The sequence below is a fragment of the Brachyhypopomus gauderio genome, chromosome 2, assembly GCF_052324685.1.
Source record: "Brachyhypopomus gauderio isolate BG-103 chromosome 2, BGAUD_0.2, whole genome shotgun sequence".
In the NCBI taxonomy this organism is placed as follows: Eukaryota; Metazoa; Chordata; class Actinopteri; order Gymnotiformes; family Hypopomidae; genus Brachyhypopomus; species Brachyhypopomus gauderio.
Window position 1 is genome coordinate 8,280,212 of NC_135212.1, and position 15,313 is coordinate 8,295,524.

The following is a 15,313-nucleotide window of genomic DNA, read 5'->3' on the forward strand; positions in this document are numbered from 1 at the left end:
TGTGAATGAGGGGCTAGGTTGTGTGATTGAGGGGGTAGATTGAAGTCAAATTTTGAATTTCAGTGGGACCTTTCTCACATTTCTGATATTTCCATCCTATCAACCCTAAAATGTAGTGTGAAATAGTGTGTTTGTATTTTGAAACATATTTAAATGACATTTCAAGTGCTTTTAAACTCTTTCTCAAAGTGTCTCGAATGTGGGCAGCTGTGCTCTGGGTTTTTATTGGATTTTCATCAAGCCGTTCTTCACCCTCTGCATTTGAACTAAAGATCCTTTGAATTAAGAAAGATGGATTTTCCCTTCGTTAATTGGTCTATTTTGCATTTCATCTCCATGGACATTATTCTCACATGCCTGCTTCATAAAGCCTACATTGTTTCATTTTTAAACTGATTGAAACTGAATAACAAAAAGACAAGAATGGGGGGTAAAGTGCCTCTCTCCCTCCTACTGGGTTGTGCTAAACCACTTATTTTGAGCTAAAGTGGATTATATACAAAAAGCCTGAATTCCTCAGCATGTTGCAGAAGGCCACTGTGACCCCCAGACACCCCCCACACCCGACAGTGCCAGTGACCTCATGTGTTAAAGAGCCTGCCGTTGAACACTGGCTTTGCTGTAGGGATGAACAGGTTAGTTTGTGTGAATGATGCAGACGTGTTGGAAGGATTTGGGGTTTTTCCCCCATTTGACGTCTCTTACAGTTTTATGATTTTGATGTTTGCCTTGTTTCATGCTCACAAAACAACTTTACACATGTCCAAGAGCAGGTGGAAGAACCCTATGGGACTCTATGGGTATTTTATAATGAATATGAAATTTATCTGAGAGACCATGTAAGAGTAATATGATAACTTTCTACTTCCAGTAAAAACTCCGGATGCAAGGTTTATTACATCAAGGTTAATTACATAATGAGAGTCCTGACAGCTGCGGGCCTAATACAAGCACTTCTGTTTGGTCCAGATGTCTTTCAACATCCAGTGACTGATGTCCTCTACACACTCAGTAATATTAAGAGGATATTTATCCTGTGGTTTGGTACATGTACATGAGTAATAGCAGAGTATCTGTGGAGAGTAGCTCAGTGTTCATGTATGATATGACCCTGTACCTTGTACTGTGATGTGGCCTTAACTCTGACTGTAGGGTTTCATGTATCTGGTTCTGATCCGGGTATGAGCTAAGCTGCTGAGATACAGCTTTTTCTAAGATGATGGAAATAAAGGGAAGGTTTGAGATCTTAGCAAAAGATCAATTACTCCAGGTAGAATTTCTGTGGGAAAGTGTGTGTGCAGCGAATCTAGTTTGAGTCTGAGATCAAAAAATGTTAGTTCAGACTCTTATATTGGAGTAAATGATTGAAGTGCCTTATAGTGACTGTGACTCACAGAGACAGGTAATGACTGACTGTGAGACAGGTAACGACTGTGACTGTGAAGTTAGTGAACTTCCAAAACCCCATTAAAACTGCCGATTTCCTTAATTTTTTTTTTTACTTTTCTGCCCTATTTACATGCCTTAAAATACACAAATGTACAAATGTGTATTTGTGTACAAGTACACAAATACACACTCTCTCACACACACACACACACACACACACACACACACACACACACACACACACATAAACATAACACTATCTGTGTCATTGAAGTTTGATAGTGCCAAAGTCCAACACTGCGCAAGCAATTTGAGTTGCATGTATGTATGAAAGGTGCTATACAAATAAAGTTTATTATTATTAGTATTATTTTTATTATGACTGATGTGCAGTCCTCCTGGGAAACTGAGGGATAACACTCCTATAAAACTGCAGCATAACACTTCAATCAGAATGGGGGATTACACTCCTATCGGACTGGGGGATTACACTCCAATCAGGCTGGGGGATTACACTCCAATCAGGCTGGGGGATTACACTCCGATCAGACTGGGGGATTACACTCCTATCGGACTGGGGGATTACACTCCTATCGGACTGGGGGATTACACTCCAATCGGACTGGGGATTACACTCCTATCGGACTGGGGATTACACTCCAATCAGACTGGGGGATTACACTCCTGGTACTCTGTACCCATCCTAGGCAGCTGTGGGATCATTCATACTGTGTGTGGCTCAGAGTTGCCTGCATTTCTCTTTCTAGTTGTGGGTGCTCTGCTTGGCTTCTGTAGCTATGATTAATGTCATCAGAAGTACACATTACAAATACTATTGAATTTGTATCCTGTCCTTGGCCAACAAACTTAAACTGATGCTAGGGTAACTGACAGACCCAGGCAGTTTAGTTTTTTACCAAAGTAGTGGATGCTCTTATTTGGCTGTATCTCTTATACAGGACTGCAGCTGTCTTGGGGCTTGAAACAGAGGTTTTGCTATAGGGCAGGTGCTCACTGTATCTCTGCTGGACTGGAGAATATGATTAAATAATAGTTAGGGGGCCTGTGTAAGAGATTCTCTCTAAGAGATGGGGTTTCTCTCTCCTCACTGGAGCAAACGTCACACTCTTCCTCTCCTCACTGAACCAAATAAATATCTACAGAGAAAATCAAAACTGTTCCAATGTTTTGTAAGTAAAACTTAACAAAGTTTTAAGAAACTCTTGCTCACTTTTACACTAGCCTAGATATGCAGCAGACAGAACAAACTGAAAACAATATTTCTGTCATTTAATGGCCTTCCAGGTTGTTACAAAGTAGTGACAGTGGCTGTGAATACTGAAATTAAAGAGATAAGTAATAATACAATAATACAGCATCCATCTGTACCATGGAAGTATTCAAATATTGTGTACCCTGTGTGTTCCTCAAACCTGAGTAATAAAGGATGCCTCTTGGTTTTATACACTGAATGATGTAATGGTGAAATCTGCATGCCTGCAATCCAATAAAGATGGAGTGCTTAAATGCTGGCCTCACTTGACTGACTTTATTGTTGTGTAATTATGTGAATGTTGTCCATCAGTTTCATGTTTGCAGTGACTATAGTTGTCAGATTACAAACAAGATGTGAAGCAGGATTAAATTCAAATGGTAGAAAATTACAATCCAACCATAAAACTGCTTTGGCTCCCAAGTCTCAAAGCAGTTCTCTTTGCTGTTGCTTTGTTTGTAGTCAAATAGACATTTTGGCTCAGTTGCTTTTCTTCTCTGTCTGTTCCAGAGGAGGAACATGTGCCTGCTGGTGAGCATCTCTCTACTGGGCTTGTGGGGCGTCTTTCTCCTGGCCTTTCGCCTGTACTGGATGGGAAACAAACCACCACATTTCTCCAACTCTGACAACCCTGCAGCCGACTGCTCCTGTTTCCTCACCCGGGTGCTAACTTTCTTCTACCTGCCCTCCATGAATATGTGGCTCCTCCTCTTCCCAGACATGTTAAGTTTTGATTGGTCCATGGATGCTCTGCCTCTTCTGAGAAGCATCAGTGATTGGAGGAACCTCCACACTGTGGCCTTCTACACTGGGCTGCTGGTGCTTGCTTGGTTTGGCCTTTGCAGTAACCAAAACAAGGAGAAGGGAGCCAATGGGAAGGTCCATCATGCAATGAATGGAAAGCCCAGCACTAACGGACACAGTGTTGACACGAACCACGAGCCCTCTACTCCAGACTGGCACTCTGTGCAGACTAATGGCAATGGTACTAAAACACACTATTTAGCCAGGACTGCTTTACCCACAACTGAGAATGTTGTGGTCTTCTCATTAGGCTTACTGACCATCCCTTTCCTCCCTGCCACCAACCTCTTCTTCTACGTGGGCTTCGTCGTGGCTGAGAGGGTCCTTTACATTCCCAGCATGGGATTTTGCCTGCTGGTGGCGGTAGGGACAAGGGCCTTGTGGGTCCAGCTGCAGAGTAGCTCATCCAGGAGGCTGGTGCTGGCCTGCAGTGCTTCACTCGTGCTTCTCTTTGGAGTGAAGACAGTTCTGAGGAACCAGGACTGGCACAATGAGGAGATGCTGTATAGGTCAGGGATAACGGTGAACCCTGCTAAAGGTGAGTTCATCTCCGCATGCGTGATCTTGTCAGATTCTGCAAGTACAGCTGGTGAAGTAATTGTTATTTATACCAGACTTATATTTATCATATATATTTATTTACCAGACTTATATTTTTGACACAAGTAATCCTAATCCTAACTCAACCCTAACCTAGTCACATCTAAGCCTAACACCTAAACCCAACCCTAACACTTAACCTCAACCCCAACCCTAACACCTAACCACCCCTAAGAGTCGAGCTTTTCCAGCTTTCCCTGCCCTTCAGTCATTATTCTATTTCCGATGGTGAGAATTTTCTAGAAGTGACTCCCTTATAGACCCTAACATATGTCTTAGGCTCCAGGTCCCTGGCCAGTTTCAGTCCTGAATAATCGTACTCTGCTCTGACTTAATGACCAGGCCAGTTTATTCAAGAATGGACTAGACAGAACCAGATGGGACTGGATAAGACTGGATAGTGCCTTTCAAGATAACCAATGTCACTTTACAATTAGCACAGGATAGAATAGAACATTTACACACAGGGTTGCAACTACATACTTTCTGAGGTGTATGCAAACATACTATCGGTGCCCCCCGCACTCCACCAACTCGGCAAATAATTTTCTGGCATCTATTTGGTGCCCCCTCTAGTGCAGCGCCCCTATGCGTCGCATACGCTGCATACCCCCTTTTTGCGCCACTGTTTACACATTTTTAAGCATTTCAGAATGAGCAAAGGTATCATACATTTTCTCTGAAGGAACTCAATCACTACCTCAAAAAAATGTAAATCTTGGGACACCCTTTTACATGCACACACTCTCTCTCTCTCTCTCTCTCTCTCCCTCTCTCTCTCTCTCTCTCTCTCTGTAACCCCACAGCCTGGGGGAATCTAGGGAACGTGCTGAAGAACCAGGGTAAGCTGGCGGAGGCTGAGAGGGCCTACAGGAATGCTCTGCACTACCGGAGGAACATGGCTGACATGCTGTACAACCTGTGAGTGAGCATATATCCCTCCTGCAGTACCACAGGCCCAGACCAACACACAGCAGAACCCTGGAGATCCGCCCTCTCTCACGTTACCAATGAAACATCTCCCTGTTTCCTGTAGAGAGACCACAGAGACCTGCTGTTTCCACATTAACTCCTGCACCACTGCACTGACCCCTGTATTAAGCCTTGCACCTCTACACTGATACCTGGACTGTATATTACTGAAACGTTACACTAAAACTAGCAAGCTAACTCATCATGTATTATGATGAAAGAATTACCTATGTTATTTTGAATATCAGTGATTACATTAGTTGGATAACATATCACGATTCATTAAAGCACCCACAGATCCTCTACAGTGTCTGAGTTTGGTCAGTTTGTTAAAAGAGCACAAGTAAGGCAGATGTACATCTTGTGATGCTTTGGGGTCTTGTAACAGATTAGATAGTTAGATTAACCCTATTAGATATGATATTAGATAGTTAGATTAACCCTGAACAGCTCTTGGGTCTGTCTTTTGTCAGTAGGTTATTAATGAATACTGAAACAGACCGTGTGTGTCCTGTCACGTTAGCTCACAACATCTGTCAACATCACAAAAGGCCCTTTTGGGTCAGTAAAAAGCCTTCTGCAGTGAACACTGCAGTGCATGTGAATACTGCCAACTTCAGGATCAGCCCTGAATGGTCTTATTTATTTATATTCTCTTTTCTGCTGCAGGGGTCTGTTGCTTCAGGAGAACAGGAAGTTTTCAGAGGCTCTGCACTATTATAAGCTGGCCATCGGGAGCAGGCCAACGCTTGCATGTATGTCTGCTCTCTCTTTACTCAATATCAAGCTCCCACAGTCAGGACTGTATCCCAGCAACTGCCAATTCAGTTGCTTGTGTGTGTGTGTGTGTGTGTGTGTGTGTGTGTGTGTGTGTGTGTGTGTGTGTGTGTGTGTGTGTGTGTGTGTGTGTGTGTGTGTGTGTGTGTGTGTGTGTGTGTGTGTGTGTGTGTGTGTGTGTGTGTGTGTGTGTTTATTACAGAAATTATTCCCTCAAATCCCACTGTGTCAACACTTAAAACCACATTTATTTTTGTTGAGTCCAGGTCAGAGGAACTAACTGGTCTGTTCTGCAGTGGTCAGGCATCTCTAGTGCACTGGGAGGAGTGGACGTCACTCTGAGGGGTTTATGGATAGACGTTCATATTATGTTTTCTCTTTAGTTAGTAATATTCTACTGCTTCCTCTTTTGTTTTTAAAGTATACTAACTGGGATTTGAGTCCTTAGAAGTTGGTAAATATTAAAATACTAAGCCCCAAAGATCCAGATCCACTGTCTACTGTCTAGAGTTAGGGTTAGGTTTTGCTTTTTTTGTCTCATTTTGCTGTTTCTCTCTCAGCTGCTTACTTGAACACAGGGATCATCCTGATGAACCAGGGCCGGTTGGACGAGGCCAAGCGCACCTTCCTCACCTGTGCAGACATCCCCGACGAGAACCTGAAAGATCCTCATGCTCATAAGAGCTCAGTAACCAGCTGCCTGTACAACCTGGGGAAGCTGCTACATGAACAGGGGCACCAGGAGGTGAGCTGAGACACAGCTGTTCTCTAACTCTGACTAAGCCTAACTCTAACTATCCCTACTTAACCCTAACAAAACCTATCCCTACCTAACCCTAACTATCCCTAACCCTAACAAACATTTTACTGGGGCATATGGTCCAGAAAACTGGGTCTAGTTTATATTCCTGCTTGTTCATGTTTTTATGTTAATGAAATTTCAATGTTCCATTTATAGGAGGCCCTGTCTGTATACAAAGAAGCAATTCAGAAAATGCCGAGGCAGTTTCCTCCTCAGAGCCTCTACAACATGATGGGTGAGTAGCTTTTTAAAATTGTGGATCTGATCGCTATGCCAATGTAAGGAGTTGTAGAGCCATTCTCACTATGACAAGTATTCCCAAGCATCCATATTTTAAAAATAACAATGCTAAATGAACAGCCATTTAGTCATTAAAAGCATGAATTGAGAAGATTAACATGTTTATTAACAATTATATCAGATGCATTTGGGTTTTTTTTCTGTGTGTGTATCATATATGTAAATAAATTACAATATAATTTTCTCCAGTTTGAGTAAAGCCAATAATGTTCATTTGCAAATATACCTTATGAGCTTTACATTCAGTCTTTTAAAGTTTTAAGTATAACTGTCTCCTCTGTAGACCTGCTTCTAAAGTATTTTAAAGTTTAAGCATAACTGTCTGTTTCTCACACCTATCACATTGCATTTGTAAACTTTCATTTTGATGCAAATGTGTTTCAACGCATTCAAGCTTCCATTTAGGAATGTAATCATATGTAGGTGTTTACATGGCTTTTATTCTTCTATTTAACAGATTAGTTACAGGATTGCCCCCTTTGTTCACTTGGATAGAATTTGTATTCAGAATGGCCTCAGTCAGAGGCTGTTATATGCTATTCTGACTGAGGTATAAACATGGATGCATTAATTCAAGTTTAGCTATTAATCAGAGAGGGCATATTTTTGTAGGAGCAAGTCCAGCGTTTTTTCTTCACTAACACCTAAACACTAGTTGCTTAGTGTTCCAGCATCTGCAAACGGCAACTGCTGTCAAAAAAAAAGACTGTGAGAAGTGGAGAACAGACTAACAAGACCAAGTTAAGAACCGGAAGAACTGCTGGAGGATGTGACCATCACTGAGAATGACCTCTACTGTCACCATCACTGAGAATGACCTCTACTGTCACCATCACTGAGAATGACCTCTACTGTCACCATCACTGAGAATGACCTCTACTGTCACCATCACTGATAACGACCTCTACTGTCACCATCACTGATAACGACCTCTACTGTCACCATCACTGATAACGACCTCTACTGTCACCATCACTGAGAATGACCTCTACTGTCACCATCACTGAGAATGACCTCTACTGTCACCATCACTGATAACGACCTCTACTGTCACCATCACTGATAACGACCTCTACTGTCACCATCACTGAGAATGACCTCTACTGTCACCATCACTCAGAACGACCTCTACTGTCACCATCACTGAGAACGACCTCTACTGTCACCATCACTGAGAATGACCTCTACTGTCACCATCACTCAGAATGACCTCTACTGTCACCATCACTCAGAACGACCTCTACTGTCACCATCACTGAGAATGACCTCTACTGTCACCATCACTCAGAACGACCTCTACTGTCACCATCACTCAGAACGACCTCTACTGTCACCATCACTCAGAACGACCTCTACTGTCACCATCACTGAGAACGACCTCTACTGTCAACATCATTCAGAACGACCTCTACTGTCACCATCACTGAGAATGACCTCTACTGTCACCATCACTGATAACGACCTCTACTGTCACCATCACTGAGAATGACCTCTACTGTCACCATCACTGAGAACGACCTCTACTGTCACCATCACTGAGATTGACGAGCTAATACACACTGTATGGAGGAGGTTGGAGAATAAAGAGGGCAATCCGGAGTGAAGATAGCCAGCTGTCAGAACTACTGAAAGGCAAGGTCCAGGTACCAGAGCAGTGCACCAAGTTGTTCATACCTGAAGCCATGGAGACTGCCAAGCTGCCAAAGACTAACACGTCTGGCCTACACATTAGCACAGTGTTTCTCAACCCTTTTCCTTAAGGCACACCAGACGGTTCCACATTTTTGCTCTAACATAACAATTTGGGAACTTGGACAGAGCAGAGCTGTGGACCTGTCATGTGGGTCCTGAGGACTGGATTGAGAAACACTGCACTCCGTGAAGGACCCCCCAGAAAGGGCCAGTTTCACGCAGTTACCAGCCTGTAACCTGTCTCACAACATGGAAGATCCTGTCAGGCTGGGGCCTAAGATAAATTGGCACATAACTCAATACATGAATGGGGCCCAGAAAGATATTGGCAGGAACACCAAGGCATTGGAGCCAAGCACCAGCTACTGGTGGATAAAACATTGAACAACATAACAAGTAGCTGGCATAGTATACAGAAACATCTGTGCTGAGTGTGGGCTGGACGTTCCGATGGTGGGACACAAAGATGGTGGGACACAAAGATGGTGGGACACAATGATGGTGGTGAATTACCTGTGGGACTTCTAGGTACAGACTGGCAAAATGGTATTGGATAACCAACTGGACATAGTAGTGGTGGACAAACAGCAGAAGAGGGTGTAGTGATAGATGTAGCAATTCCTAGTGAAGCAACATCAGAAACAAGCGAACACGAAAAGCTGGAGAACAATCAAGAGATAGATAGATAGATAGATAGATAGATAGATAGATAGATAGATAGATAGATAGATAGATAGATAGATAGATAGATAGATAGATAGATAGATAGATAGATAGATAGATAGATAGATAGATAGATAGATCGATCGATCGATCGATCCAAATTCCAATCAAGAGCTGAAAGAAGAGCTGGAGAAGATGTGGAAGGTGAAGACAACAGTTCTTCCCATGGTGATCAGTGCTCTAATGACTGTGACCCCAAATTGAAAGAATGGCTCTAGGAGATCCTGAACAACATCAGAGATCTCCATCCAGAGGAGTCATGGAAACAACATGGGGGACAGCCAAGATATTGTCCTCAAGATCTCAGGCCTCTGTTTGTGTGCGCGTGTGCGCATGTGTGTGTGCGTGTGTGTGTACAGCAGACTGTGCAGATCTACTTAAGCAAACATGTTGCTTATATTATAAATCAGCCAATTGGCCATGAACCCAATCTGCTGTCACACAATCAGCCCACTCTACATTCAGACAGTCAATTATCATCCTAGTCTACATTCTGCCAATCAGCACAGTCAGCCATCAACACAACTCAAGCTGAAGTTAAGGCAAAAATGTAAAGGTTTGGATTGAATTCATGTTTATCATTTAACAAAAGAATGCAGCACCTAGTTCAGTTCATGTTTGACACTTAAAACTAAAACTAAAGGTTAATTTAGCATGAACACAGAGGCACAGGATCACATTTCAGTCTGTGGAATTTGCCTTGGGTCACATTCAGATGATCGCTTACAAGATCTCACAGATCACAATAAAACAAACGGTTGAGGGGATGTGATTCCATAACCTCTGACCTCTTGACCTGAACCCTGCTTCCTCTCATCACAGGAGAGGCCTACATGAGGCTGAACAAGCTGTTGGAGGCTAGTCACTGGTACAAAGAGTCACTCCGAGTCAAACCTGACCACGTTCCAGCCCACCTCACCTATGGCAAGCTGCTAGCCATGATGGTAAGCACAGAACCCAGGACAGTACATTGTTATTGGCTGAGCAACCTGGGACAATACATGGTTATTGGCTGAGCAACTCTATCAAAGATGGTGGATCTGATTCCTTAAGGGCAGAAAGAGTAACTTTAGAAAGAGTAACAGCTTTTCCTCTGTATCGTCTGAAAATCGAGCAGTAATGCCTGCCATGCCTACAGGTCTGAAAGGCCTCACAGAAACCTGAGTAGACACAAGGCAGGAAAGGTGTGAGATGTAACTGAGGGATGGAGTGTGTGTTCACTCAGTAGAGGAAAGAAGAAAAATATCTTCTTTCTTCTTCTTCTACTCTCTGGTTTCAGGGTGGCATGTTCAGGCTGCCCAGCCCTGTGTTCCTGTTCAGGTCGGCCTACTTTCTCCTCAGTAAAAAAAAACAGTAGTCATGTTAATTTACTGTCTTGCTAAACTGAGCAAGTAGATTTTACTAAATAAATGCTTTCTGAATGGGTATTTGTTCCTTACCGGGCAGCAGCATATATGAGTAGTGTTAACACAGAATCCCAAACAGAAAATAAAATGACCAACAAACTCTGTGAATTGTACTTTTTGAGGAAGCAAAACCAGATGATGTTTTCTCCTACATTAGACTGGTTAAGTCTTACCCAGAGTAGACTGGTTAAGTCTAACCCCAGAGTATACTGGTTAAGTCTTACCCCAGAGTAGACTGGCTAAGTCTTACCCCAGAGTAGACTGGCTAAGTCTTACCCCAGAGTAGACTGGCTAAGTCTTACCTCAGAGTAGACTGGTTTTAAGTCTTACCCCAGAGTAGACTGGTTTTAAGTCTTACCCCAGAGTAAACTGGTTTTAAGTCTTACCCCAGAGTAAACTGGATTTAGTTAAATGCCAGTGAAATAAGGGAGCATAGTTTCAAAGCTTGATATTTGATTTTGAAGAAAGCATAGAGGTTACATCTTTTATTTCCTGCTGCTGCTCTGGGTGCAGTAATAGATCAATAAGGAACTATTCAAAACATGGCAACCGTGAGCCAGCACTGCATTGTGGCATGAGTTCAGTTATGCTATGATTACAGTTATTCACAGCTTAGTGAGAATTTAAATGTTGTCTTCAGTTTCTCCATTCTGTTTTTTAAACTTACAGGGAAATGGAAGTGTTTTTTTAAAACAAAGAAAGGATCCACCTGGCAACTTTGCTGTTGTATGTTTTGTGGGTGGCTAAAACAGTTGTAACACTCAATGATATATCTGTAATGAATCCTAAATTTGACCTGTTGAAGAATAGTGGATTAGAAAACAGATGTTTTATTAATCATATTAATATTAAATATTTTAAATTGTAGAGGCCTGTAGAAGATGTATGCATTATGAGAATATTTTCATTATTTTTTTCTTTATTCAATTTCCTTTTTCATTATTTCTGGAATTATATCTGAAATCAAATCTGAAAGATCCTTAAACAGTCCTTTAACATCCTTAAAGCTGATATTAACTGTGTCCTTCTGATACTGTGTACAACTGATATTATTCTGTCAAAAACAATCATCTAGTATTTAAACTAAAGCAGGAAAATGCTAGCCCAACTTTTCTGATGCAAGCATGTATATATATACACACACACACACACTTACGCGCACACACTCATGATGGTACGTCATAGGTCATTAGCAGTGAAATGTGGAGACGTGATACTTTGCCCTGCTGAGCTGACCCTAGACAACCTTGTCACACACACCCTGGGGGGTAACAGAACCCCACCAAAGGAGTGTGAGAGAGCCTCTCAGCCACCTTATTGAACTCTGTCATTTCTGCAGCTAAGCAAACTCAGACTCCATTCATGAACTCCTCCAAAAGACCAGAACAGCAGTGTGTCTGTTGTCTCTCTGATGTCACACTCAGATTCGGGGCTTTGTAACCACGAGAGACATTTGTGTGAGCAGCAGAGTCAGCAAGGCAGCCAGGATATTGCTTTGGATTGAAAAACATAACCCTACCCCTAACCCTAACCCTAGATTTCATGCCTAAAAGTAAAGATTACATGGGCACATAATGGACGTAGCAAACATTAGATAACTAACCCTAATATGGAGCTTTTTCAGTGTCACCAGAACCTGAAACCATTATTTCTTGGAAAAAAAAGCTTGTGAAATTCAGTCAGGCAACGATTAAGGGAGTGGCTACTCTTATAGAAAACACTGAAAATCTACTTTCTCAGAGAGTATTTTTAAACATAGCGTGTGACCAAATGAGGAAGTTTGAGGTCACCCTCTGGGTCAAGGGGACAAGACAGGGAGAAGAGAGAATGGAGACATGCAAGGCAAAGACAGACGTAGACATGACAAAACAGCGAGTGGCAGATACACAGAGTCTCCCAAAAGACTCTTTAGATGCCTGTCAGCAGAAGCAGGTGGCGTTTCTGGACAGCAGAAGCCACAGTCAAGTAGCACTGGCCACAATAAGTGCCACGATTTTGTGGCAGCTGCCACACGGTGCCATTTCTGGGTGGCACAGAGGCCACTTTCGTGCTGCTTACAAGCTAATTACACGCTAAATTTTGACCCGAACCTGAATTTCACCTGAACCTGAATTTCGACCTGAACCTGAATTTTAACTTAAATTTTTGCATACCTGACTGAATTTCACAGGCTTTTTGTTTTCAAGAAATAAAAGGTTTCAGGTTCAGGTTCTGATGACACTGAAAAAGCTCTATACCCATACCCTAGCACACCACTGGCTTTTAACACTAGCCCTGCAAACGCCACAAAAATTGTCATCAGGTAAATCAGCCACCCAGTAGCCCAGTGCCCCGCTGTGAAGCGATTAGCGCCCTTTGTCTTGCTAATGACATGGCATGCTTTTAAAGCACAGAGCCCTGCCCCCCTTTCCACAGAAAACACAGTACAATACTGCAAACACCTAATTTGAAGGCTGCATGGCAAGTGCATCTGTACAGCACTTTTGACTCTTCAAGAAGCGATTCAAAAGTTACAACCCGTGAATTTATGCTACTTACTTTATAGCGCAAATGTAAAAAAATGCTTAGCACAAAACATCCTAATTACATTTACATTTATGGCATTTAGCAGATGCTCTTATCCAGAGCAACTTACAAAAGTGCTACGTAGTTGCTTGGAATCTCCAAGGTAGTATAGATTATATAGTATAGATAATTATAAAATAAATCTTCACGCTAAAGAATAAACAATGTATTTGCAGTACATATAGTGTGAATTTGAGTCTTGCCAGTGTTAAAGTTAAGTAGTATATGTAGGATAAAGATGAATATATCAGTGTTGTCCAGCTGAACTCTGCTGAACCAGAAGCATGTTAAACCCCATGGGCCTGGACCCATTATCTGTTTACAGCCTGTTTGTTCAGCACAAGGTAAATATTGCGCAGTAGCATCACTGCAAACATGTTTAAACATATTTTAAACCAAAGCAACAAAATCTGCAGAATTATATCCACACATTTGTTTAGCTATATGGATTCCATGGTCTCCATTAAATTCCATGATTTACGTTGTAAATATTGATCTATATTCTGTTAATTGATTGATGGATTGATTTTCAGGGCCATAAATCAGAAGCAGAGAGGTACTTCCTGAAAGCCATCCAGCTTGAGCCCACCAAAGGAAACTGCTACATGCACTACGGTGAGCAACACAAACCTCTTACATGTAATGAAACTGCTTCAAGGGAAAACAAAGAAAATAAAGCCTATTAATAACAAACATCACAGTGTTACTCTAATTATTTAGATTGGATTTGGTCACAGCATTAACAGCTAATCAGTAGATTCCTGTCCTATTTATCTTGTCAGCACCTGTGCATCTGTGAATCCTTTTCAGTTCTCCAATTCTGCATTTTCCATGTCTGAGTAAGCATTTTTTCTGGATTTGGACAAGTTATGTCTCTCACTCTTTCTCACTCTCTAATTGCTAAAGCATTTGTGTAGTGCAGTTTCATATGTGTCTGACCATGGATCGGTTGTAATGAACAATTAAAAAAATTAAGACTTTATAGACTCACATAGAACTGTTTGTGTTGGTCAAGGTTAGCTGCCATGCTGGGAGAGTTGTGTTGATTCTGATGGATTTTGCCTGCTATGATGTTCTAGTGCAGAATTCAACTTAATTCAACTTGACTCACTTCATCTGAGACTGCAAGGCTGCAGAGACTGAATGTGATTAGTGTCAAGTCTATGCTATGTTTGTCCTAGAAACTCTGAGATTTCTTAAACACAGTCCAAATCATTAATGCTAGTAGTCTACAGCACATTCATCTGAAACTGCTCCTGGAGGTTCAGGTTTCATCTACAGATGTTTGGAGAGAAACGCCTGCTCTGACGCGAGTGAGGTGCAGACGAACGGCTGCTTGAGTCACCATCAGACTCCCCCACCACTCCCATCACCCCACCCCGCTCTCCAGGCCCTGTTAGCAAATCGCCCTAAAGAAATCAGCCATATCAGGCAATCTTAATTAGACAAATGCACTTGTGAGTGTAGTGTGTGTGTGTGTGTGTGTGTGTGTGTGTGTGTGTGTGTGTGTGTGTGTGTGTGTGTGTGTGTGTGTGTGTGTGTGCACGCCAAGGGCTGAATGAGCTCATGAATAGGATACTCTACCTCTCCAACACCCACTCTCCACTATGCACATTCTCCTCCACCCATGCTCTCCACCACCCACAATCTTCTCTACCCACACTCTCCACCACCCACATTCTCCTCCACCCACACTCTCTACCACCCTCTCTCTTCTCCACCCACACTCTCCTCCACCAACATTCTCCACCACCCACACTCTCCTCCACCAACAATATCCTCCACCCAAATTCTCCAACACCCATACTCTCCACCATCCACTTTCTGTATCATTCTGCCTTACTCACTCCTCATCTATCCATTTCTCTCCCTCTTCCCTGTCTTTCTTTTTCCCTCTCTCATGGTCTCTTACTCTCTCCCCGTCTTCCCTTTCTCTGTCCTTATGTCTCTTCTCTCCCTCTCTCTCTCTTCCCCTCCCTCCCTCTCTCTCTCCCTATACATCCCTCCCTC

The 15,313-nt window shown here is 42.5% G+C and overlaps 1 protein-coding gene across 1 annotated transcript in view; it reads left to right on the top strand.

Moving 5' to 3' along the window:
- The window catches only part of tmtc2b (transmembrane O-mannosyltransferase targeting cadherins 2b), a 66,374-nt gene that overhangs the window by 35,751 nt on the left and 15,310 nt on the right, over positions 1-15,313 (top strand). The window contains exons 3-9 of the mRNA XM_076985850.1: positions 3,173-4,004; positions 4,873-4,987; positions 5,708-5,793; positions 6,376-6,560; positions 6,774-6,852; positions 10,155-10,276; positions 13,837-13,918. Coding sequence (XP_076841965.1) covers positions 3,173-4,004; positions 4,873-4,987; positions 5,708-5,793; positions 6,376-6,560; positions 6,774-6,852; positions 10,155-10,276; positions 13,837-13,918 — 1,501 coding nt within the window. The remainder of the gene's footprint in view (positions 1-3,172; positions 4,005-4,872; positions 4,988-5,707; positions 5,794-6,375; positions 6,561-6,773; positions 6,853-10,154; positions 10,277-13,836; positions 13,919-15,313) is intronic.